Source organism: Topomyia yanbarensis, chromosome 2 (genome assembly GCF_030247195.1).
Source record: "Topomyia yanbarensis strain Yona2022 chromosome 2, ASM3024719v1, whole genome shotgun sequence".
Lineage (NCBI taxonomy): Eukaryota > Metazoa > Arthropoda > Insecta > Diptera > Culicidae > Topomyia > Topomyia yanbarensis.
In genome coordinates, this window is record NC_080671.1 from 385827775 (window position 1) to 385855738 (window position 27964).

A 27964-nucleotide genomic window follows, 5' to 3' on the forward strand; every position below is an offset into this window, starting at 1 on the left:
TTCAAAAAAAAGTACAGCCACTTTGAACATTATAACTTTAATTTATTGCACGGTTTATTTGTTCTTCATGGCTGAGCGAGAAGAAAGGCTTGTGTCGACTTAATCGAACAGCAACAATAAGTCAGCGAATAACCTTTCATATGAAACGAGTTCGACCCTAATCGGAATCTTCATTAAAAAGATATATTCGTTTGAATAACTTAGGTTTGAAAGCAGTTTTTCGCAGAATTCATCATCTATTTCACCTTTGAAGTTCTGTAAAAAATCGAACTTTCGTCCTCGGGACTAAACATTTTGAGAAGACTCTATTTAACCTGTTTACAAACAGAGAAAAATATTAAATTATGAAAGATGCAAAACAAAATTTTAAGGTTTTGTCCAGCTAGGCGGCACTGTGAGACGCGTTCAGAGAGCAAGATCTGAGACAGTTAGAGAAGAGCCTAATACTACGTTCACACTACGAGTTAAAACGTGTTTTAACGCTATCTTGATGATGTTTTTCTTGTTGCCAATTGTTAAAACATGTTTTAGCACTGTAGTGTGAACATAGTATAAGGTAACATTCCGGACGGCAAGAGCTGCATTTAAACGCTAGATAGTGCGTAGATAGTAGATAATCCACATTCTGCAAGGAGCAGTACAGAGAAGTTGATTCTAATCCCTATGCCAAGGAGCTCGCTGTTGGAGATGCCGAAATGTTCGCTGACAGAATGAAGATTATCATGTAGGGTGTTTTCCCGGAGCACGACCAAACATCGTGGCCGCCTACACCGTACGTCGATGCAGACGGTGGAAATGCTGGTGACAATCTAACCACCAACGACGAGCTCCTAGTAGTGGCAGAAGGGCTGAAAGCAAAGAAAGCTCCCGGTCCGGACGGTATCCCCAACGTGGCACTGAAGATCTCTATCTCGGCATTTCCGGACAGGTTCAGGATAGTTCTGCAGAAGTGCGTGGACGAAGGCTACTTCCCGGGTAGATGAAAGATCCAGAAGCTGATGCTGCTGCTAAAACCAGCGAAACCGCCAAGAGATTCAGCAACGTATCGGCCAACTCTTGGGAAACTTCTGGAAAGGGTTATCTTCAAACAGGCCGACGACCTACGCTGAAAGTGAGAATGGACTATCGCAGAGGCAGTTCGGGTTCCGGAAAGGGATATCGATTGTGGACACCATCCACACAGTCATCACGAGCGCGGATAAAGCATTTAAACAAAAGACAAAGGGTAATCACTACTGCGCCGTAGTGACAGTCGATGTGAAGAAAGCGTTCAATAGCGTCAGCTGGGTGGTTATCGCCGTAGTGCTGCACAGAATGCGTATCCCGGACTATTTGTGCATGGTTCTGAAAAGTTACTTTCAGAACCAAGTGGTGGGCGATGAGACGAACACGGGTTAGAGGTCGATGAGGGTCACGGCGGGATAACCTCAGGGTTCCATACTCGGCCCAACGCTCTGGAATATAATGTACAACGGAGTGTTAACACTGCGAGTGCCTAGGGAGGTTGAGCTCGTCGGCTTAACAGATGACTTTATACTCATAATAACCGGTTGGACCCTTGAGGTTGTGACGATGTTGCTGGCAGAGGCAATAGGAATCGTGGAAACCTGGATGGCTCACGCCAAGTTGGCTCACCACAAGATGGAGGTTCTGATCGACGACCGAAAAAAATCCTGCGCGTCTTGATTGGCGTCGGCGGACACTCAATTGCATAAATGCGTGCGCTGAGGCACCTATCGACTATTTATGCGAGAAGGCTGCGAGGACAACTGTGCTGGCAAGATCGCCGAATAACGGAGGAGCAAGATGTGTCTCATCCTCAATACTGAGGTATGGCGTAACGGCCCGGGCAGCTGCGCTGCACTCAAAGCGAAACCGGACGAAGTTAACAACCACGTTTCATGTAATGGCTGTTCGTGTCGCAAGTGCGTACAGAACGATATCGTTGAAGGCGGTATGCGTAGTTACCGGGATGGTTCCCATCTGCATCACTCTGGTTGATGACGTGAAATGCTACCAGCGGAGAAATGCACGTAATGCAAGGAGACTGGTCCGAGGGGCTAAGTGGCAGCAAGAGTGGGACAACGCGGAGAAAGGAAGGTGAACCCACCGACTCATCCCAAATGTGTCTGCTTGGGTGCATAGGAAGCATGGAGAGCTGAATTTCCATTCGACGCAGTTTTTGTCTGGACATGGATGCTTTCGGAAGTAACTGCATCGGTTTGAACATGTCATTTGCCCGGAGTGCGTGAACGTGCAAGGGACACCGGAACACGTGGTCTTTAATGCCCTAGCTTAGAACAAGTTCGAAGCGGTGTGCCTGGTGTGACAGTTGACAATATCTTTGAAGAGATGTGCTACGACGAGCATATCTGGGATGCTGTCAACAAAGTGGTTACGAGTATACTCTCCGAGCTGCAGAGAAAGTGGCGAAGGGGCCAACAAAGTAGCGTCGTCGGCTAGAAACCGTCGTGAAACCACAAATTTGGTTTCGGGAGAAATTCGCCGCCGGAGAACTCTCCGCCGGTGTAGAGTAGGTCCACCGCCGGGGACCAGTTAAGTAGTAGGCGACATAGCACTGGGTTCGGGTTGTCGGGCTGCCAGTGATCCGAACGTCTGGCTTCATCGGAATCGTCGGACCGATCTCGACATCCTACCGGGTAGCTCGTGAGTAGGTTAGATCCACCGCCGGCATTTAGAGCGAGTAAACAGCGTCGAATAGCTACCAGTAGGTCGATGCGGTGCCAGTGAATCGGAAGCTACGCTCCACCCGGAATCGCTGGACAGCCTCAGCACCTACTGGCTGGCTCGTTGCTTTGTGAAAGTGAATATGGTAACTTGTGTGTACATAGTGCAGGAAGCAATCGCTTAAATTTGTGAGAAATACTTTGCTGTTCGTTGAAAACTTTGTGGGCGCTAATCGCTAATCGGAATATCATTCAGATAAGTATAGTGTGTACACGCAAAATAATTGCCCATGTTTGATACAACAAACTATTTCTTTAATTTTAATTTAAAAATTTTGTTGTGTTCGATCAAGGAATTTATTGAACCAAATTACATTTTTGGGTTAGAATAACCAAAATATCTATTGGATCAATCTTGCAAGTTTTATTACCTGTGATCTTCGAAGGTCAACAAAATTATTATTTATTTCACAAAAAATAGTGATTGAAGCAAAGTCTGCTACTGATTCATTCAAAAAGACTAATTGCATAATTTCAACAAACCTTGATGTATTGACACAAAGAAATGAAAGTTTCTTCCAACAAATGAAAAAGATGTTCCCACGTACTTCTCCTACTGAAGAAAACGGGTTAATCGCATTAATACTGGATCAGGAGAGTTGGATTCCGGAAAACCCGAAACTATCGTAAGTTACTGTCGAATACGTAGCGCGTTAATTTTATTATTGAATTCGATATACAGCGAGCGTTTGGGTGGTTCACAAAGCAACGAACTGAAAGTAAGCATCGGTACTATTATTCCGTGAGTAGACCGTCGTAGTATTATGTGTGGCAATTAAAATTGGGTTTCTAACAGCGATACGGAAGCTTCTTCAATCATATATTTGGTACAATGTTCATCCCAAAGCAACGTTTATCTCACAGTGGTAAGTCGCTTCTCGCATCAATGAAATCTTGTCTCACACAGTATTTTTCCAGGAAACAAGTAAACCTAAAACAAAGTTCTACCTTCCCGCTCGCAAGCATCTATATAAACACTCAACCTTGAATGTATGAAAAAAGACGTCTATGCGATCTGATGACGTTAGAATGACACAATTCTAAATCTTCCTGCTCTATTAGCGGCCTTCAATAGACGTTATTTCATCGCCGAACACCAGAAAACGGTCGTCAATCATTTGATCGTCATTTTAAACAGAAAAGACCTTGGGAAGGACATTTGTGACGAATACATCTCTGTACTCGTCTAGAATAAAATTGAATCAAAATGACGATGTAACAGCGGGGATCCCTCTAAACGGAACTCCAAGTTGTTTCTCCAGGCAAAAACACCTTTAATCCTGACGCGAAAAACATGCTGGTATCGATGCTTTCTAATAATCATCTTTAGCACGAGCCGTACAAAAATGTCTCGCAGGTACAGTAGGATATCATGAATTCTATCGTGAACAAACCACACAGTGCTTACCGATTATTAATTAAAGCAAATCGTGGGTTTGTTCCTAGGACTTTGTTCCTTTTTACTGTAGTTAACCTCTCTCCACATATTTCTTTCCAGCGATAGTCAACACTTGCTCGTACGAGCAGATTCAGATCACGCCAACCTTTCAACATCATGATTCACAATTTGCAGCCGTTTGTAGAAGCGTGTGCGGATTATTTCCTCGTCCTTAAATAACAGGAAATCAAAACCACATATTCTGTTGCTCAAATCGGCCCTGTAATCGATGTATTCGGCATACGAATCGAAAACTCAAATGGCACTCCATGGACTTTCAAAACATTACACGAAATAATATGACGTTTATCGGAAGGGTCAAGGGTCTGTGATTGGCAGCAAATGCCCTGCAAAAAATAAAATTGCATGCACTCCCTGAAATAATGCTGGTGAGTCAATAAAATTGCTTTTGCTTCAACGCTTCACAGGCATTGATTCAAATAATTAATACTTTTAAAACAATAAAGGTAGAAATTGAACTAACAAAATGATTTTTTATTCAACATTTGATATGCATTGACTCAAATGTTGTTTGCATTTAAAATAACAAAACAAACATATTGAAACAACAAAATTATATTTTGTTTTGGTGTTTTGTTCTGATGAGATCAACAAAATATCTTTTAGATTTGACTGATTTCCATGTTTGATCTAATAAATTTTTCAGAGCGATTTCAACAATTTTTTTTATTTAAATCAGCATATTTGTTGATTGAACACAGAACAACTTGGTAAATTTGTTGTTTCAACCTTTATAATATTTGAGATTAAAAATTATTTTTCTGCGTGTAGTCATACAGACTATTATTGTTCTGTAATTTTCGGATTTCATTTCGCTGCATCGGCTGGCTTTGTAAGTTTCCCAGCAGCGAGGTGACGCAGTGTTATATTTTTTTGTTTTTGTTCCGCTTCTCCAGCTGTTGTTTAATTTGCCTATAATGAGTGGCCTGTGTGCAAAGTGTACAGGCACGGTGAGTCTCGCCGAAGGTCTTGTACTATGCCTTTTTTGCGGCGATAAATACCATCAAAAATGTTCCGGGTTAACAAAGGCCATGGTAAATTGGGTGGCTGATAATGCAAGTCTTTGCTACAAATGTGCAAAATGTTTATCAGGCCAGTCTTCTGGTGTGCAGGATGTCAGTTCGATAATCATTGAGTTGGATAAGAAGATGGAACAATTCGCTTCCATTTCTGAATCTCTCACTGATGCCCGAAAAAACATCGATGCACAGATAAACATCGCAGTAGAAAACGGAATAGAAAAACTGATCAGGTCTTTCAACAACTCTCTCGAGAGTAAATTGGCTAGCTTGGAAAACAGTGTTGCCAAAAAGTTGGAAGATTTGAAAAGTTGTTTTAATGAAAATGTTAAGCGTGAAATTGAATTAGTTGGAATGAATAGAAAGAGGAATATTAGTAATAGGAAGGTTCATTCTGAATCTGACGGGAATCCCAGTAGAAAACGAAAAATTTTGACGAATAAAGAAGATGAACCGATGTTAATTGAAATAGACGATGATGGAAATAATGACGAGGTTTTTGATAAAAATAGTACAATTACTTCCGCGAATGTTTTGTCGGGAGCTACAGGGACGAATAAAATTAGAACTAGAAGTCAAACGAAACGTAAGGCTCGCCCGGTCATTGTGATTAAACCAGTCGAGCCGTTGCAATCGAGTGACGACACGAGGAATGAATTAAAAAATAAATTAGATCCAAAGGTCACAAAATTAGCAACTTTAAAAACGGTAAAGATGGCTCGATTATTGTGGAGCGTGCAACTCGGGATAATATTGAATCGGTGAAAGAAAACATTGTAAGCAATCTGGGTGAAAAGTATAATGCTGTTATACCGATACCCGGTAAACCGAAGATAAAAATAATGGGGATGAGTGATCGATACTCTGAAGAAGTCTTCATTGACTTATTGAAGAGTCAGAATGAGGGTATTCCGTTTGAATATGTTAAAGTTGTTGCCAATTTCCAAAATCCGCGCTTCAAATATAACAAATACAATGTTATAATTGAAGTTGATAAGGACACTTACAGCAGCCTGATGTCAGCCCGTGCGGTAAACATGTTTGGGATAGGTGTTCTGTTTTTGAGGCCTTTAACGTGCTGCGCTGCTTCAACTGTGGAGAATATGGTCATAAGAGCACGGGATGCGTGAATAAAGAAACATGCTCCAGATGTAATGGAGCACATAGAACATCTGAATGCTCGTCAACGGATTTTAAATGCGTTAATTGTATTAAAAAGAATAATGAACGTAAAATGAATTTGGACGTAAATCATGCGGCATTTAGTAAGCAGTGTTCAGTATATCGAAGACTGCTAGAATTGAAAAAAGCAACGTTTTGTCAAGTGAATAGCAACTAACAAACGAGAGGTTGTCTGAAACATTGTATTTAAATATAGCTGGGTTATCTACAAACTTTGTCGCAATGCGACATCTTGTAGAAAACAAACGTCCATTGTTGGTTTTAATATCATAAACACATATTGTTGATGCTGATGCATTTGATCAGTATAGCATTCCGGGTTATAAAGTTGCTTTGTGCCTATCTCATTCCAGACATACCGGTGGAGTTGCTATTTACGCCAAAGAATCGATTAAATTCTACGTTCGGTTAAACGAAGCAGTTGAAAATAATTGGTTCTTGGGTATATCAGTTGAAAGAGGCATGCAGATGGGAAATTTTGCAGTAGTATACCATTGTGTAAAGTAGTAGTATTCGGAGTGTAAAATTTCAGACCATGAGACAATTTCAATTTTACTGAACCTAACCGTGAGGAGGATAAAGTTAAAATTAAGGAGGATAAAGTTAAAATTAAGGAGGATAAAGTTAAAATTAAGTGCTGGGAAAGATATTCGAAACAAGCTATGTCTCAACTGGTTTCGAGAAGCATGGATTTTACGGAATTGAATGGAAATTTGGATAACAAGGCAGCTGTTCTAACTAACGTGTTAAAAGACTGTACAAATAGTTTAGTTTCTCAAAAGTTTGTTAATTCAAATAATTCGAACAGCTGGTACTCTTTAGATCTTTTGCGTCTTAAACGTAAAAGGGATAAAAAGTACAAGAAATTTTGCAGAACTAATAGTGAACGTCTTTGGAATGGGTACACACACGCGCGAAATATTTATTCACGGGCCTTGAAGAAGACCAAATGTGAATATATTCAAAGGAAGATCGATCACTATCAAAACAACAGCAAAGAGTTATGGAAAATCCTAAAGAATTTAATTAAACCTAAACGTAGTACCTCGCAGTCCATAACTTTTAACGGGATAGAAGAACAATCTGAACACAGAATAGCTGAAAAATTGAACAGTTATTTCGTTAACAGTGTCCAACTGATCAATCAAAGTATTGAGCTGGTCAGTGAACCTGTGGAAATAACGAAGCCGATTAATATTAACTGTAGATTTGATGGATTTCACCCAATCACTTTTGAACAATTGAAAGATATTTGTTTTTCTTTGGGAAAATCGACTGGTATCGATAATGTCAATGCAAAAGTGATACAGGATTGCTTTCATGTCATCGGACACGATCTGCTGGACCTTGTAAATGAATCGCTACAAACTGGGCACGTGCCGACAGTTTGGAAGGAATCACTTGTGATTCCTATTCCCAAAGTTACTGGGACGGATAAAGCCGAAGAGTACCGCCCCATTAACATGTTGCACACATTAGAGAAAATTTTAGAACTTGTTGTTAAGGGCCAACTGATGAGTTATTTGAATAATAATAATTTGCTAATTCCGGAGCAATCGGGATACCGCGAGGGACACTCTTGCGAAACCGCTTTGAATCTAGTGTTAGCAAAATGGAAAGAGAAAATCGAGGTTAAAGAGACTATTTTTGCTGTATTTTTGGGTCTGAAACGCGCTTTTGAGACAATTTCGAGACCGTTACTTTTGAAAACTTTAGAGCGATTTGGTATCGGAGGGATAGCACATAAGAGGTTTGAAAACTATTTATGTGATAAAACTCAGAAAACTAGTTTCAACGATTTTGTATCTAGTCCTCTCGGCAATCCTCTTGGAGTGCCGCAAGGTAGTGTCTTAGGTTCTATTTTATTTATTATGTATATAAATGACATGAGGCGAGTTTTACGATTTTGTGACATAAATTTGTTTGCTGACGACACTGTTCTGTTCATTGCAGCTAAGGATATAGATGAAGCCGTGGCGCATTTGAACGAAGATTTGCATTCCCTTGCTCGTTGGTTAAAACTTGAACAATTAAAGTTAAATGTTGCTAAAACTAAATATATGATCATCTCTTCGGCTAATACTAGGCCTGACGTTAACGTTGAAATAAATGGTGAGACTATTGATCGCGTTAGTGAATTACAATATCTTGGAATAATCATTGATGATAAGTTAACCTTTAAGTCTCACATCGACAATGTCATCAAAAAGATTGCTAAAAAGTATGGTATATTGTGTCGTCTGAAAAATGATTCTACAATTAGTAGTAAAATTTTATTATATAAATCTATTGCTTCACCACATATTGACTTCTGCCCGTCCATTTTGTTTCTTGCCAATCAAACACAAATATTGAGGTTACAGCGATTGCATAATAGAATCATGCGATTAATTTTAAAATGTAACAGATACACTTCCTCTAGTTTCATGCTAAGCGCATTACAATGGCTCTCTGTGAAGCAAAGAATTTATTACTTAACAATGGTGTTCATTTTTAAAATTATTAATGGAATGCTGCCTCGATATTTGTGTGATCGAATTGAAAGAGGAAGTGATGTGCATAGGTACAACACTAGAAACGCGTCTGATGCAAGAACACCAAACTTTTTATTTAGTAGATCACAGAACTCCTTGTTGTACAAAGGAATAAGTTTTTTCAATTCGATGCCTAGACATATTAAACGTGCGGCAACATTAGCGGAGTTCAAAACACTATGTATTTCACACGTAAAATCTGCTTTGTAGACAGATTTTTTGGATTTTTATATTTTGGAGTTATTTGAATAACTATGTAATACCACGAAGATTGTATCTTTTTTTCATTTCTAATATTTGCATTTAGTCACACTAAGTTATTATATTCGCTATGATGATGATGGATTTTGTTACTTGTTTATTAAAGTTATTAAAAAAAATAATGAGATATCTACAAAAGTCTGAGCCACGCGCGCGATAAGAAGATAGAGACTAATTTGAATTCGAACATGGTGACCAGTACTAAGAGCTCATCGGGTTAAATCGAAGCTTTTAGACTTTTGTTGTGATCAGGGTCTGATTTGATGATGGAGTTGCTTTGCTGGCTTTGCTCGACAATAGAGTTAATGTCGGTTATTGCTGCCATAGCGGCAATAACGGAGTTGGTTCGTTGAGTGGGGGGCTTGGTGACTTCTTCTGATAAAACAAGATATCGGGTTCAATTCCTGATCAATCCAGGGTATTCCCGGAAAGGAATATCCCTGGATTGCCTTGGGTTAGTGTTACGCAACTTTCAATTAAGGGGCCTGATGTGGATGATATAACTCGATTAGACTCTGCACTGCCACTAGACTCGTCACTTCTCACCTTAGCAGGTGGTAGTACCGATGTCTTGGTCAGGCGGGAGGAGCCTTACAGAGAATTATCAGAAATGGAAGCTATTGGGTTCAATTCCCGATTCTATCAAGTATCTTCCCGGAATGGAAATTTTCTTGATGGACCCTGGTTGTTGATGGAATATTCGAAATATATCCGGTTACGTTCTTTTGAAGGAAAGGCTATGTCTGTAAATTGAACCAGTCCGTTTTTTTGTTAACTGGTCTTGTCATGATTTAAAATATTAATTATCTTCTAGATAAATCGTTCAGCTCACACCTTTGTGGGGGTATGAGGTGGGACCATCATCATCATCATCATCATCGTTGAGTAGGCTAGGTCCACCGCGGGGGTCTAGATCGAGTAGATCAGTGCGAAGCGAAGAGCTAAATGGCACACGGGAACAAATATCGGTATGGGGTGAAATCTACCGCCGGGGAATCACACCGTGACTATATAGTGACAACAATGGGAACTAATTGGCTCACGAAACAGACATCGCTACCGAGAGAAATTTCACTGCCAGGGAACTCTAAGCTGGGGTAGGGTAGTTCACCGCCAGATAATATCCGAGTAGATCTCGATAAAACTGGTAGTTAAATGGTTCAAGGAAGTGGATATCGGTGTCGGGAGAAATCCCTCCGTAGGGGAACTCTCAGTCGGAGTAAGGTGAGTGGGCCACCGGGGACACGCCCTCTAATTGAAAAAAATATCTCAATAACTCATCGTAGGGGTTAGGTATTTTATCCATAGAATGTGTAGGCAAAGTTTGACATAAATCGGTTGAATAGTTTTTGAAGAGACGTCCTACGTAAAGCTACGTCACCGAGTCTTTTGTCGATATTTTTGCATAGAAAAATTACATAATGTTTTTAAAATGATACATTATAATGTGCAAAAGTTTTGATCAGTTCGCCTCACCTAAATTTCTAAAAAATCGCCAAAAAGTGTTTTTTAAGGCTGGAGCTCACGCATACAGACAGCATTGCTATAAAAAACTTGGCCCGCCGGGCCTCGAGTAAAAAAGCGATTGTCCGAGTGATTGCATAACCTTTCCATATGAGAGAGGCGAAAATGAAACCAACGTTTGATTTGTAACGTAATTTCGTTTTCACGCGAAATCAATGTTTTACCAAAATTACTTTTCGTGAGGCCCGAACAGAGGTACCTTCCATCATCATTCCAGTACGTGTGCTCCTTTTGTTGCCTAGAAGCTACATTGGACATGTTCGAATGCAATAAAATATGTCGAAGATGCTGCTCAAGAGGAGATGCATAAAGAATAAAATCACAGCATTAGCATTATATTGGCTTTATATTATATTATCATAGAACTAAATGCAAATGTAAAGCAGACATGCCTTCAAGTGCCACAATGTTTGTATGTATTATTATAGCCAATGCTTATAATTTGTAGCACTGCGAACTGACATACAAGTGTGCAAGAACTTAACTGATATTAGCAAGTAGAAACTTGTCGCTAGCCGTCGCTACGCTTAGTCAGCAATCGCTATACGGGCCTTGTGTGCAAACTTGGATACAATTGTGATTCACGCATGCGAACTTCTGTGCGATAGAGATTTTCAGCGAATTTTAATTTGAATGTTTACACAGGTTTTTCCGAAAAGTGTGTTCCAGCTTGTTATAGCCAATGTTTGTGGTTACGTGGGGAGTTTCACCAAAGTTGAAAATATATTAACTCGATTGAATTTCGAGCGTTTACAATCTTTTGGAATACAAACGTGGGCGTAGATATGCATTATGGCATTCAGAATTTACAAGTTTTATCCTAACTTATATATATCAAAAAAGATATCCTATTGATTGCTTCAACCAGAATTTACTTCCTTGCCTGATAAACTCAAAAATTGGTTCACCGCTGTGCGATATGTAGCTTACTGCCTAATGTTTACCCGTTCGTTCTGCTTGCCACTGTTGACCGTCGGAACTGTTTTGATGGCATCAGTTGAAGGATGAGCTGTTTGTTGAGCTGGAGGTGGTTGGTTTTGAGGTTGTTGCTGCTATTGTAGAATGTAAATTAAAGAGTCAATAAAGAATCAGTACATGCTATCGTATAACCGTAAGAATAATCGGTTAATTCTGGATTTTACTATGAATATGGAAATCCGGGATCGATACGATAAAACTTATGGTCATTAGAGTAAAGTGCGAATACACAAAGTATTGCCAAAAGGGTGGACGCTATTCGTGTATTCGTGCTTGTTCGTAATTCATATTCAACGTACATTTCGAGGATCATGTGGCAGTTCACTTGGAAGTGCAATCGGTCGAAAGGGCACCGCTTGGTACATCATTGGGGAGTATATCAGCGAGGGCTGGTACAGCTGCACAGGCTGAGGATACATCATATCGGTCATGTACGGAATTGAAATGTTGTTCATACGAGGTAGTACCCCAATCGGGTTGGGTGCAATTGGTTGTGCAACTGTTGGTATGTAGTGCAGAGCTGGTAAAATGCTCTGTGATGGAAGAAAACTAGCAGTTGCATTTCTTTGTAATGTATGTAACGCTGTCAATCTACTTGGAACAGGTTGCCAGTGGCCTCCATACGTAAGAGGAGTTGGCAGTACACCAACGGGGATCCCTGTGTTTGGTATTCTGGAAACACTAGGTCCTGCAATGGGAGTTGCTTGCATCGTAGTGGCATTTATCGGTGCAGTCAAATGTAGTACATTGTTCAGAGTGTTGGCTGTAGGTATCGGGTTATGTTGATGTTTGAATGTTTTATGGTTATCCGCCTCCCATGCATTTGATGGGCCTCGTTTTAGTCCATGTGAAGGAACATCCGGCTGCTTTTGATTTGGGGCTTCTTTCTTTTTCCGAGAACTTCGAATTAGAGTTCGTTCGTCACGATGCTTCTTCAACATCACCTTTTGCATGTCTTCGTCATGTAGGTAGAGCATCTCTTCAGTCAATGCCGGTGGTCGGAAGCTATTTGAATAATCTTGTCCAGTACTCGAAGTAGGTGTAGTTTCGGGCATCTTTCCATTTCTCTCGGAACTATCGTTGCTACCATCTCCACTGCCATTGAACTGCCGTGTAGGACTGACATTGGTGTGACCGTCCATCCTTTCCGTATTGGTACCACCGGATGAGTCAATTTTGAGTGACTCCCCCATGCTCACAATAGGGCAACTGTTAAAGAATCGGTCCAGAGTATCGTTGTAATTCAACTGATTGCAGCTTGGTGGCGTTTCAGATGAGCTCTGGCTATCGAGATTTTTATGATGAGGAGAAATCTCTCCAAGCGTAATCGAGTTTAGCTCCGAAAAAGTTAAATTTGACTCAACTTTCAGTGGATTGAGATTAGAACCTGGTTGCTCTAACTTCTGTACCATTACTGGAACGGATGGTTCGAAAATCGAACACCGCTGCAATACTTCTTGACTTAATTTATTCAGAGGCTTGGCAACTGGTTCCTTCAGCAGTATGAGAATTTCACTTTCAATCGTTTTCGCAGCTTTCAATAATTCATTCGAAAAAGTTCGATGATTTTGGTCGCTCTCACTTGATGCAAACACATCCGGATTAACCGGTCCCTCTAATACCCGATGGTTTCCAATAATCAACTCAATCATTCGGGACCACGGATTGACAAAACTTGTCCATTCGGTTTGTAGGACAATATGGCCACCATTTTGAATCAGAAATCGATAAGATGGACTAGCGTACGTTGATCCAACTGTTTGCCCCTTCACCATCACCATTTCGTATATTTGTTTCAGAATCGGCATATCTTCCGGATGATAGAGTTCCATTATCGATCGTTCCAAAATATCTTGCGGTAGATAACCTAGCAATTCTACCGAGCTTCCGTCGACGTAGTTTAGCTTACCGCATGGTTTGTGGGTTGTACTAAATTTAAGCTCCTGCTCTTGCAACTGCTCGTTTGGGATTTTGTAGACACTCTTAACCGGAGTTGCTGATATGACTAGCAAAATGTTACGTCCGATGTTTGGAACGAATTTCTCAAGGAGCTCCCGAAATGTCAGCACTAACCGGTATGGTGCGTAGCTTACCGTGACAACAAAGCCTGTACTTTTGAGACCTTCATATTTTCGCAGCATTACATAGAGAGAGTCGATCTGGCAATTCTGTCGGGAATCGTCTTCGAATGCACCCAAAGGAACTGCAACTTTCGCCGTAACCTGACTCGCGAATGTGGCGCGATCTTTGGAATGAACGAAGTCTATAAATGATTGACCGATCCACATATTTTTCGGAAATCCGAGGCTGTGTGTTATGCTGGATGTTGCGAACAGAACTATACCGTCGTGCATCGAAATGATGCAGCGGAATCCATCTTCTAGGTCTGGATCAGTAGTGACTGGAATGGTTGCACCTGAACACTGCTCCCGAATACCACCAGAAAGTTGTTCGTAATCCACATCGCGAAGGGTGTCTTCCAGTGGAGTTGCACTACATGTTTTTGGAGACGGTCCAGGTAGGAAACAGAGTGATTTGATGGTATCTGGGAGATGAAACGAGTCCTGCTGCGGTTGGCTTTCTTCTGAAATTAAAACAGCGATTAATTTTAGAATTGACACAGTTTAAATTCTTTGTGCCTCCACAGTTTGCAACTGGAATCCGAATAAATTCGATATTGAATCCATATTCGAGCAGTTTTTCAGAAATTATGCAATTGAAATCCAAAAATGACAAACCTTCCTAGTATCGCAGACCGGTTTTTAAAACCGCTGAAACTTTATTGTTCACATGATATTTCGGCTTTTGCATTAAATTTTCTAATTACGACAGAAAATAATCCTTCTAATATTACCTCTTGTAATGGGCTCCTCGTTTTTGGGTTCATCTACGTTACCAGATGATTCCGATTCTATACGTGAGACGGAAGCGATGTCTGCCGTCGTTAGTTTGGTCGTACACGATTCCTTGATCGGGTCGATCAATACATTCAGTTCGTTCGTGTCTTTCGTGTTACGATCTTTGTCAAGAGGATCTGATGATGGTATGGTAGCAGCGGCTGGCGTTGGATGGGTGTTTACGGTGCCTCGACAGCCGCTGCTGCCACTATTTTGAGACTTCGAGCTGCCACTGAAAGAAGAAACGAGGAGATTAGTTAACAGTTCTTCCTTAGTTGTTGCGAGCTAGATTAGGTGTTATTTTTAACATAAAACTTCAAAATTTTCCCAATAAATAAAATAATCGAAAAAATCTTGCTTTCAAACCGGCGGTGCTACTTTCGCAGTCCCTACGTCACTTCCTCTGCAGCTCGGAGAAAACCCGCGTCACTACTCTGGTGACAGATCTCTTTGATGATATTGTCGATTATCGCGCTGGGCATATCCCTTCGAACTTCTTCGAATCTAGGACATTCGAAGACCACGTGTTCCGGTGTCTCTTGCACATTTACACAATCTGGACAAAGGAGTGACGAAGCATGTCCAAACCAGTACTTCTGATAGCAGACGTGCCCGGACAAAAACTGTGCCAAACGGAAGCTCGTCAAAGGAAGTTGGAATTCGTCGGTTGGTTCACCTTTCTCCGCGTTGTCCCACTCTTGCTGCCACTTACCCAACGAGTCGGCTCTGACCAGCCTCCTTGCACTTCATGTATTCCTCTGCTAGTAGCATTTCGCATTCTCAGTCGGAATGATGCAGCTGGAGATCATCCCGGCAATGAAGCTTTCCGCCTCCGACGAAATCGTTCCATGTACGCTCGCGACACGAACAGCCATTGGGCAAAACGCAGAAGACATCTTTTGCTGCAACTTGCTGTTCCGATGTTCGGCATGACCCTTATCATCGCGTTGGCTGTCGTCGCCGCCTACTCACATACATAGTTGATGTGCACATGGCTGTTGAATTTTAACCGATCATCGATCATTTCAGCCAAGTACCTCCAAGGTTACATCATCGGCGAAGCCAAAGATCTTGACACTAGGAGGGAACTTCAGTCTCAGAAACCCGTCATACATAAGGTTCCATAATACCGGGCCCAGAATCGAGCCTTGCGGCACTCCTGCGGTAATAGGAACGCTTCTCTTACCGGCATCGGTCTAATATAGTAGTACACGGTTCTGGAAGTAGCTTTCCAAGATCCGGTACAGACCCACCGGAAGGCTAAGCCTGCGTAAAGAGAGCGCGATGGCATCCCAGCTTGCGCTGTTGAATGCGTTCTTCACATCAAGTGTCACTAACGCACAGTATCAAATACCTCGCCTTTTCCGTTGGATCGCTATCTCGGCGGTCTTTACCACTGAGTTGATTGCGTCCACCGTGGACTTACCCTTTCGAAAGCCAAACTGATTGTTTGACAGGCTGTCCGTGCCTTCTGAGTACGGGGTTAGCCTGTTGAGGATGATCCTCTCAAGCAATTTGCCAGTCGTGTCGATCAGACATATTGGTCTGTACGCCGATAGGTCGCCTGGCGGCTTCCCGGGCTTCGGCAACAACACCAATTTCTGCCTTTTCCATCGATCTGGGAAACGGCACTCGCCAAGGTATCTCTGCATAGCTAGCCTGAACATGTTGGGGTTCGCTATGATCGCTGCCTTGAGAGCGCTGTTTGGAACTCCATCCGGCCCTGGAGCTTTGTTCATTGCTAGGGAATTAGCCACTGCGAGTAGTTCTTCATTCGTCACCGGAGCCACCATTTCTGCCGTGCCCGCACTGTCTCGTAGTGCAGGTGGCCAGGGGCTTGTGGCTCGAGACGGAAAGTGTGCTTCGATAATCGTCGCCAACCGGTCCGGAGACCGTTCTGGGGGTGAAGAACCCCCTTTGGTCTGGGCCATCACGATTCTGTAGGCGTCAGTCCACGGATTCGCGTTGGCACTCTCACACAGGTTGTCGAAACACGCTCTCTTGCTGCTTTTAATGGCCTTTTTAAGGGTCAATTTTGCAGGTCGAAACACTTCACGGCGGTTCTCTCTTGCATTCTCGGTGCGGGCTCTTTGCATCCTACGTCTAGCTCTGAGGTAGGCTGATCGTAGAGCAGCAATCTCTGCACTCCACCAGTATACCGGGCATCTGCCGTTTCTTGGCAGGGTTTTCCTCGGCATAGTGGCGTCGCACGCGCGTGATATGACGGCTACCAGCGCATCCCCGCTTAGACTGTCGGTGTTGGCCTCCAGTCCCAGGGCCGCGATGAAAGTTTCGCTGTCGAAGTGATTGGACTTCCACCCGTGTACCTGACAGGACATCTAACATAGTCGAAATAAAAAAGGAAAAAAGTACCTGACAGGGATCTCCCGCCCTCGGATGCTGCACACCATAGTTGATACTAAAGCGAATTGCTAAATGATCGCTATGGGTGTAGCCTTCGTCTACCCTCTATTCCATGCTTGGAACCAGACTCGGGCTGGCAAATGTTACGTCAATCCATGCCTCCACCCCGTTTCTACGGAATGTGCTAGCGGAGCCATTATTGGCTAACACAGTGTCGAGTTTCGCAAGCGCCTCCATTAGCGCTTGGCCCCTGCTATTTGTACAGCGGCTGCCCCACTTTACTGCCCAAGCGTTAAAGTCTCCCGCTATAACTACCGGTTTCCGGCTCACTAGGTCTGACGAGAGCCTGTCGATCATCTGGTTGAACTGTTCTATGGGCCACCTTGGTGGAGCGTAGCAGCTACAATAGAACACACCATTGATCTTGGCAATCGCAACACCCTCGGCGGAGGAGTGTATTACCTCTTGAACCGGGAAACGTCCCGTTGTACAGATTGCCACCATCCCAGGCCCGTCCGACACCCAATTGCCGTTGCCGACAGGGATGTTGTACGGGTCTGATAGGAGGGCGACATCTGTCCTCGACTCCGAGACCGACTGCCACAACAGCTGTTGGGCTGCTGCACAATGGTAAAGATGTAGCTGTGTGACGTTCACGGCTTCTTCTTATTTGCCTCACCGAAGGGACACGAAGGTCCACCCATAGCATGATTACGGGCTTGCTTCTTAGCGGTGCAGATAAGGCATTTATGTGCCTTAGTGCAACCCCGCTCCTTATGCCCCTCCTCGCCACAGCGACGACATAGTTTGCTCCTGTCTGTACCCTTACATTCGTACGACTTATGGCCGGACTCAAGGCACCGATAGCACCTATTCACTGAAGGCGGCTGGGGTATGCTAACTGGGCATACGGACCAGCCGATCTTCAGTTTACCTATCACGGTAACCTTTTTTTTCATCTGCCTTCAGTAGCCTGAGGTAGGCTACTTGCGTGCCGGAGGGTCCCCCTCTCAAACGCACAGAGGCTCGCTCTATTGTTACGTCGCATTGTTCCTTGACGGCTGCGACGACATCGTCTGCGGTCGTGAACTCGTCCAGTTGTTTACACTGGAGCGTCATTTCCGCCCCTAACGACCTCACCTGGACACCTTCACCCAGGACCTCTTGGGTCAAGGCCTTATAGACTGCGCTGGATTGTGCGCCTCGCTTCAGCACTAAAAGCATTTCGCCTGTATTGGTGCGTCTCACGCTGCGCACGTCTTGCCCGAGGGCCGAGAGGCTTTCGGCTGCCCTCATAGACTTTAGGACGTCGGCATATTTGCCCTTGTCGGTCTTTAACCACAAGGCCTCGCCTCTGTCCTTGGCCTTCATCGCGGGCCGCGGTGCATCCGGTGTCGGTGTCGGCTTCTTCTTGGTGACCAGCGTCCAGGGGTTTACGCCCCCCTGCCCCGGTTGCGCCGAGTTGCTGGCACCTTCTCTCTGCCCGGCGGGGTCATTTTCGTCCCGGTTTACCTCGACCAAACGGCGTTTGGCCGTGACGGTTACACGCCGTATGGTGTTGGTTTTTGCACCCTCGCCTGGTGACTTCCTAGGGCGCTTCGCGTTCGACGTAATCTTGCGCTTGCCCTTGCCCTTCGAACTCAGCCGCCGCTTCGAGCGACTTGGCTGCTCCATAGAAGGGTCCGGAAACGCCAGGATCGCAGTCTTCAGTGCCATGTTAGGGAGCTTTCTTCGCTTTCAGCCCTTTAGCCACTATAAGGAGCTCGTCTTTGCAAACGCGATTGTCACCAGCATTTCCACCGTCTGCATCAACGCATGGTGCAGACGGCCATGCGGTTGGGTCGTGCTTCGGGAAAAGATCCTCCACGATGCTGAGCCTCTCGTTTCACCAGTACGCCGAACGCTGGTAGTTATTCGGCAGTATGAATGTATTGAAATTTCGTGACTTCAAGCACGATTATATCTGCTTGTGTTGATTCGTGAAAGTGATAGTTTTGGTTTGTGATTTTTGTTTTCACTTGACATTATCACTGCACAGTACGTTACGCTCAATTTTTTCGCCAAAAGCGACATCTGCTGGTGGGTAGCTGAGTTGTCGCACGTTGCTTGCAAGTTCGCTTCCATTGACGCACGTTACCTGTTAGCGTTTTCCTGCGCATATTGCATACCCGCTAGGCGTAACTTCTATATCAAAAGAATGGCTTGTAACAACTGCTCGAAAGTGGTTAATGATTCTGATCGAATCACATGTCGTGGGTACTGCGGAAATTCGTTCCACATGATATGCGTCAAGATGGATCATGATGTTCGTGACGTCCTGGGAACCCACCCACGGAATGTATTCTAGATGTGCAACGGCTGTGCTGACTTATTCTCAAATGATAATTTCCGTAGAATGGCTTCGCGTTGTTGCGACATAGTGCCTGACGACAATTCTTAGTGAAATGACGACACTTCTCTGAAATCTATAGCTGATTTGAAAGATTTCGTCAAAGCTTTCTGGGTTAAAGTTGACTCAAAATCGCTATCCCCAACTATAACGCCTTGGAAACGAATTGCTGAATATAATCCAGTTTCAAACACGCCTAAGCGTAAACGCGAAGATGATTCGCTCAAAACAAAAATTCCTAATATTCGTGGATCCAAAGCTGCGTTTGAAACAATAAAAAAACAATTTCACTACCTGAGGAGCTGTTATGGGTTTACTTGTCAGCATTCGATCCCAGAACGACGGATGATGAAGTTTCTACCCTTGTGAAAGATTGTCTGGGGGAAAATCTGCAACCGAGAATAGTTCGTCTAAGGGCAAGGATCTCTCATCTCTGAGCTTCATTACTTTCAAAGTTTGCGTTAGCAAATCATACAGGGATAAGGCTCTGTCCAAAGACACTTGGCCGGAGAACATCTACTTCCGTGAATTTGTCACCAATTCAAAAATTCGACGACCAATCATCAGGATTGCCGCGGAGAAGAATCCATCTGGTGGTGGACAGTATCGCCAATCTATCCCGGATAAACTCGTCTGTCCAACTATTTGTACCCCGGCGAGCGATCTCGGTCTACCTGACGAACCGGCGACTTCTTCTGTATCAGGTAAAGCCAAGAAGGGTATATGTCCTTCCGAAGCAATACAAGATGCTGCACGCCCTCAATGTAAATTTCACTTACAGTCTGCTGATGAACACAACTCTACCGCCGCTGTGAATCTTCAATGTCAAAAACAAAATTTTGATCCCATCGTAACGAGTACGTCTTTTTATAGCACATTCGGCTCTACAACGATCACAGAAGGACTAAGCACTCTATGCTATGCTGGTATGACTCATCGCACCCTGGGACGCACTGCAGCTAGCACTATGGAAGCCCTTGATCCCACTGCCACAGTCGAGCCATTGCAGCCAGCGTTCATCAGGCGTCCCGGTCCTGTGTGCAGGAGTGGTGAAGGGGTCTTCCAAATCGATACCAACGGCAAGTACGAATCTGATTTTGTTAATGCAAGCATTGATCAGCTCCTCCCTTCCAGTCAATCGCGGCATTCAAACCTACAAATATATTAACAAAATGCCGGCGGTATGAATTCAGGAATCGACGATTATTTGGTAGCAAGTTCGGATGAATGCTTCGACATAATCGCCCTCACAGAGACGTGGTTTAGAGATAGCACTCTGTCAGTGCAAGTATTTGGTGCCAACTACGATGTTTTCCGTACTGGTCGCAGCTCACGCAACAGTCTCAAGGCTACCGGCAGCGGGGTACTTGTGGCTATCCATCGTCGATTGAAAGCGCAACTGATTGAGGATACTTTGGGGGTCTGTGTCGAGCAGGTGTGGGTGCGAATGGCTGGCTACGCACCAATCTTTGAGCTCTATCAATATCGACACCAATATAGTACAACTTGCGATTGGCAAAATGAACGCCTTAACCTCGGCAGGCCCAGATGCTATACCAACTATTATTCTTAAAAAATGCTCTGCCGGTCTAATTGAAGCTCTTTGTTATTTGTTTCAATTGTCGCTAACAACGGGAGTATTTCCCGAACTCGGGAAATCCTCCCTCATGTTTCCAGTTCACAAAAGAGGCGATAAAAAGGAAGTCGACAACTACCGCTGTATTACAACGCTAAGCGCAGTTCCTAAGCTGTTTGAAATGACTGTGTTGGAATCCATCTCCAGCCACTGCAAACAGCATATCTCCGAGACTCAGATGCCATGTCGGACGGCCTTCAAACTGACGTTATCTACACGGATCTTTCAGCTGCATTTGACAAGATTAATCACGCTATAGCAGTGGCAAAGTTGGATAGACTTGGCTTTGGTACTAATATTCTCCGTTGGATGCAATCGTATCTCAGTGATCGTCGTCTAGTAGTCAAGATCGGTGATTGTGTATCCGAAGAGTTCTTCGCTTCATCTGGTATTCCGCAAGGCAGCCATCTCGGTCCATTGATTTTTCTTCTGTATTTCAACGACGTCAACTTTTGTTTAGAAGGACCACGGCTGTCTTTCGCCGACGACCTCAAGTTATACTATAGAATCAGGAATACTGATGATGCAGCTTTCCTTTAACGCCAACTAGTAACCTTTGCGGAATGGTGCGAGATCAACCGAATGACCCTAAGAAACGTACGGTCATTACGCTCTCGAGGAAAAAACGCCAATTCGATTCGATTACTGTCTAGCTGAATCCACGATTGACAGAGCGAATTGTGTCAAAGATCTCGGAGTTTTTCTCGATGAACAACTGACGTTTAAACAGCATATCAGCTATATTGTCGCAAAGGTATCACGCTGTTTGGGGTTCATAATGAGAATATCTAAGCACTTTTCAGATATTTACTGCTTGAAATCTCTCTATTGCTCACTCGTTCGATCAACTCTGGAATATTGTTCAGTTGTGCGGAACCCTCATTATCTCAACGGTGTCCATCGAATTGAAACAGTTCAGCGCAGATTTGTTCGGTTTGCCCTTCGTCGATTGGCTTGGAGCAACCCTACCAGCTACCAAGTTACGAAAGCCGGGTTTGCTTAACTCGATACATTGCAAGTACGGCGGGATCTATTCCGTGCAATGACGATTTCGGATATTTTGCAAGATCGAATTGACTGCCCCGAGCTTCTCAGTGCGATAAATATGAACGTTCGCCCTCGCACCCTTCGCAATAATTTATTCCTCCGATTACCTCTTCGCCGGACTAACTATGGAGTAAATGGTGCCATCATTGGTTTGCACCGGACCTTCAACAGAGTGTCATCCGAGTTCGATCTTCACATTCCACGTAGCAGATTACAATTTGACTTTTTGAATAGATTAAGAAATTATCATTAGGACCACACTGTGTCTGTTGATATTAATTATAAATAAAATTAAAAAAAAAACCATTTAATAGTTCCTCGGCATTATTACATCACATACCCTCGCTACTGTTTCCGGAATTGGAATGACCCTGTCAGCACGAAGTACAAAAAGGTTCTTGTCGAAGTGCTTTATTGTCCACTTCCGCTCGCCAGTCATCACTCTCGGCGTTACCGTACAATTTCGCGGACCAATGGTGTAGTAGATCGTTTGGTGGTCACTATGTGTGTACTGCTCACAAACTCGCCAATTCATGTTATCCATCAGCGAAGGGCTACAGAATGTTATGTCGATGAAAGATTCTAGACAGTCTTTACGGAATGTGGTAGCGCAGCCTTCGTTGCACAGTCTCACATCCAGTTTCTCCAGGGCTTCCACCAAACTGTAACCCCTTGCGTTAGCCAGCCTTATACCCCACTCCACGGAGTTAAAGTTTTCTTCTATAACAACCGGCGTTCGTCGAACTAACGAGTCGGTTAGTGCGTCCAGAACCCGATTGTATTGTTCTGTTGTCCATGGGGGTGCATAGCAGCTACAGACGAATACACCGTTGATCGTGGACGGAGAAACTGCCCATAACTTGGATAGGTGCCCTCCCTCCACTGTCCACCACCCTGTTACCGTTATCGGTGGGAATGTGATACGGCTCTGCAATAATTGTATCTTCGCACCTCGTTTCTGTTGTCGACTGCCACAACAGTTGCTGTGCAATGTCGCAATGATTGAGATTAAGCTGGGTTGTCTCCATCAATGTTAGCCTGCCTTCGCCTTTGTATACGCAACGCAGGGCATTTGAAGCCTTCCGTTGTGTGGTAGTTTCCGTCCTCCGGTTTGCACATAATACACCTTGGTTGCTTCGTGAAGTGTCTAGCAACGTGCCCCTTTTCTCCGCATTTTTTTACACAGTGAAGACCTGTCCGGGCCCTTGCAGTTCCTCGCCTGATGTCCGAGATCTAAGCACCTGAAGCACCACTCCATCTGCGTGATAACTCGCGGAGCGACTCTTAACTAGCATACCGACCATCCGAGTTTTATCTTGACGGTCTCCGCCAACTTGTTGGCAACGGCCACCGGTAGTCGAATCGCCGCCGTTTGAGTGCCATATGATTTCCAAATCCGGATAGTCGCCGGTACATCTAGTTTGCATTGCTCGATCAGTGCACCCTTCAGTTCTTATACGGTCGTTATCTCGTCTAGACCCTGGCATTCGACTATGGTTTCCTGCGACAGGGCTCCCACGTTCGCTTCGCTGTCTAAGGATCGAGATCGCGGTAGGTCGAGTTCTTGACAGAAGGATCCTTCTTCAGCTTTTCCTTTTGCTTCTGCTGCTTCCCGTGTTTCTCCTACCGACCTTCAACGGTACTCCAGCTTTCTCCCTGTAGGGTGACGACCTTTTCGTCGGCAACAACAACAGTATCCTCGTGCGTATGCCTCTTGGGTACGCCAAACTGGCATGTTCTCCACTCCACTCTGTTTCTCCTTATCCTGCTTCGGAGGGGCTAGGAAGATAGTAGCCTTAGCCGACGCTAATGCTCACTCAGCTACATTTTCCTAAACGTATGGTATAGCAAGCGTAGTTGTTTTCTGAGGCGAAAAAAACGAGCCTAAGGTTGAAATCTGTACAATATAGAGTGCCTTGCGATTACTCTTATATTTTTGTGAATTACGCGTTTTGTTCATTATGCCTAACGTACATTATGCAAATCGTCCATTATGTCTAACGTCCATTATGCATAACGTACTTATACCTAACGTTTGTATGCCCGACGTAGTTATGTCTAACGTATTTATGCCTAAAGTCGCACACCCCCTAACTTTCGAATTCAGCTCGTCAACAACTTAAGGCCAGTTAGAGGATAAATTGCTAAAATGCTAAAATATTCTGTAAATTCATGAACTTAGGGAATTGCACCAACGTAGAATTGAAAAAATCGAACCTTTTTATTAGCCTACAATGTGCTTCAGGATGTTGAAAATAATTTGCCAAAAAAGGAAGACGACAATAATATCTAAATGTTCAAATTTTTAACCCATTCATGCCCATGTTGTTTGTGGACAACAATGTTTTTAAACAGCTCTAACTTTTAATTGAGGCAAGATTTGCTCACAAAAACAAGTAAGGCTAATAAATGTGTCTATTGCCTTTCAGTTGAGTATAAATTGTTACAAGGATCAGCTCTAGAACTAAAGTTATTGCAATTCGTCTGATTGGATTCCGATGGAGCAGTGCTGCCAGGGACAGTTTACGTTGACGACGGAAAATGATTTTTTCATATATCTTCGATAGGTTGCAATATCATTAAAAACTGACAAAATTTATCAATTAAGACTGTCTTTGGCTACGTTTTACACACAAATGGACATTGTAAATATTCTAGGAGAATTGTATTGAGCATTGGAAGGTAAAAATTGACCAGCTTCTAGCACTGCGAGGGAAGCACCAATCTATACGAAAAAAGGCTTTTCGTGTTTCTTGACCCCACCGCTTTCAAGGAAAAATAGTTTTGAAACCCTACATGAACTAGAAAAAAGTTGGGCATGAAAGGGTTAACATCTCTTATGTTTAGCACGAGCGTTATACTAATTTTATCCGCGTTTTTCTCAAAACCATTTTTTGATCTGGCCAGAAATGTGACACGAACAAATGATTTTCGATCATTAAATTTTCACAGTATATTCAAAATTTATTTCGCCAGCGACGTACGTAGGGGTTTATTTTTTATTATTTTTAATGAGCAATTTTGTATTGATTCTTTTAACATTTTCAGCGTTTTTTCACTCCAAAGTGCGCCATTTCGTCGTTTCGAAATATTCTGCTTGCTATTATTATAAGAAACCAGAAAAACTTTAGCTTTGAACTATAGGTCAAAAATTACAAAAATTAAATTGTGCTTCAATACTATATATACCATTTTACAAGATCTCGATTGATGATTTTATTGCGTCCAGAAAAACTCTCGAAATATGCCTATTTTGTCATGCTCTACAGTACAGCGGTGTAACGCCTTAACACACTTAAGTCAGATACCGTTTTTAATTCCACTCGGGACTCGCACTTCACTACCAAAACAGATACCAGTATTTCGACTACAATTCTAGTCTTCTTCAGTGCTAGTAAAAATTAAAAGAATTTTTCAACTCTACACCTTAAAGTCAAGAGTATCTAATAGTAAACATAATTCTCGTGCTATGCGACACTTATTTTTTGCCTGTCCTCTCTTAAGTGGAAATATACGATTGTGGTATAAGGTTTGAAATTCAATACTTTGAACATATTTCGTACAGCTTTGCGCCATTCTACTTTAATTGATTATAATTGGTAAATATATAAGACAATTTTGCTCAAACACTGCCATTTTTCATAAATTGAGTGCGGAATTTCTATAAGATATTTTAGAAAATCGATTCGCTCTACAATAGTGCACCAAATATTCATATCTTTCAATCTAGAATTGAGCACTTTGACTTTTCGAACATCGACTTTTTTGGGACAGCCTAATCTACAGTCCTTGACTATATTTTTATACTAGAGCCGAAAAAATAATTCTCCGCCATTTTAACTACAGTACAGGTCAGTATTTGACGGATTTCATTAAACCGAACAATGTTCTAGTTAAAACAAACAAAACAACAGTTTGTTTGATTTATTTGGCGTTTGAATTATCACGTGGTGTATCCATCCTGAAAATTATGCTAGTCACAAATCTTCTAATTTTATTGATTTATCTCTAGAAAGGTGTGTATAACATAAAGATATCTATAAAATTTGTTTTTGATTTTTCATCAGCTGAATGTTTCAGGACTCCAAAAAGCTGAAAGCTCGGTAATTCACATTTAATCAATTTGATAAATTCTCTTTACTGGAAATTCATTATCGGAAGTTGTTAAATTGACAGTGATTGGGAGTAATCGAACGCGGATTACCGAATCTTTGGACGGTAACTGCACTGTCAACTTAATAATGTCAATTGGTGAATTTTCTAATTGAGTAAATTTAAATTGCTGAGTTTTCAGCGTTTTGGATTTGACAATCTAATATGACGAATTTTCAACTGGTGGAAGCTCTTCAAAAGTTCACGGATGTTCGCGAAAATTAATTTGATGTGTACAGCCCATAAAAGCATAAGAGGCTCAATCAAAATGTAAATATTCAACAGCGTTTTTCTCGGCGTGCTGTTTTTCAATATGGGACTCTTATGCTTTTCTGGGCAGTGTAAGTATATGGAGTTAATAAACCCAATCCCGTGCCTAATAATATTCGTTGGACTAACTCACCTTCGTTGCGACTGAGTATTGCTATTGCTGTAACTTTTGGAATATCCGGAGTCGGAAACCTTTGTGTTGTGAATCGACCCGGAGCTTTCCATATTCTCCGTTTCTGTGACACTCATTGTGTTAATCAGAATTTAACTGGTAATTGGTATTTCTGGACTTTATTAATATTTTTTTAATTGCGTATATATTTTAGTAGTTTTTTGTAACTTTTTATTGCATATATTAGACTTTGTTCACTAAAATTTTTAAACTTCTTGTTGCCCTTTTGTAAAAGTTTCATCAAACTATTTACACACTGGTACTACTTTACCAAATATCAAAAGAAATTGAAATTGTTTTCCACTATATTTGTAATCACTAATTTGAAGTTTCAAACACTCGCCAAAAACATAATCACACTGCACTTATGTTTCATCATTTCCCCCAAATCAATGAGATAACTCCCAAAAAAGCATCCAATCTCGACGACAGATGATAACAAACTGAGCAACCGGTGAACAATATTGATATCTTGGAACCTTTCTAAGCGAAATTGAACAAACAAATATGAGACGAAAAGGTTACCACCCCCTCGAACTGTCCTTAGTGTTGTTGTTTCTATCATGAACAGACAACGCCGAAAGAATTACATTTTGTGCCACGTGATCGTGTTATGCCGGCAAAACATTCAAAAGGGTACGGTTGGTTGTGCTAACGATAACCGCTATTTGGGTTGGGTGGACCTTATGTAAACGTTTACCTAGGGTTACAAAACGTTTGAATGGCGCGTTGTGTTGTGAGTTGAATAAGTTGCCGCATGGTATCCATGTACAACAGAAATAGTTCAACGGGATGAAACTTCTTCCATAAAAGGTAATTTATTGTAAATGTATGCGGTGGGGACTTGTCATAATATCCTAATGCGTGGGAAATAAAGCATACATTGGACTTGTTTTTTTTCAGATGTAGTGGGTTTATAATCCATTATCAGCTTCCGATCGACTAGATCGTAGTTCGCCAGTCTTTTGTACACGAAACTGGACGTAGCATTACGGCCCAGACGAGAACTGGCTACAGGTGGAGTTTGAGGAAATGAACAGTTTATCGCAGTACTTGCCTGATAATTGCTACAAACTAGCGATAACGTTTTGCTATAGCCATTCTTATGCTACGCATCGTGCGGAGAAAGGGCAATAAATTTCACTCAATTGCATATATGGCACGGATGACATGAGATTTTCCATTGATATCAAAATAATCTTTTGCGGCACCCCTAGGGACTGTAAAGCCAAATAGTCACACGTCGCGCTGAGTAAGGATGAGTGGCTCTGTTGCGCTTAAATTGATACCAGTCGGTAATGTGGAATCGTAGATATATTTTTTTTATTCAAAT

General features: G+C 42.6%; 1 protein-coding gene across 3 annotated transcripts in view; it reads right to left on the reverse strand.

Moving 5' to 3' along the window:
- The window catches only part of LOC131684712 (period circadian protein-like), a 34993-nt gene extending 7945 nt beyond the window's left edge, over positions 1-27048 (reverse strand). For all 3 annotated transcript variants that reach the window (XR_009304678.1, XM_058967822.1, XM_058967821.1), the window contains exons 1-4: positions 26593-27048; positions 14559-14833; positions 12004-14288; positions 11671-11778 (exon numbers count right to left, since the gene is read on the reverse strand). Coding sequence is in view for 2 of the 3 variants with exons in the window: in XM_058967822.1 (XP_058823805.1) it covers positions 11671-11778; positions 12004-14288; positions 14559-14833; positions 26593-26708 (2784 nt within the window). In the remaining variant the exon portion in view is untranslated. The remainder of the gene's footprint in view (positions 1-11670; positions 11779-12003; positions 14289-14558; positions 14834-26592) is intronic.
- Positions 27049-27964: the final 916 nt, after the last annotated feature.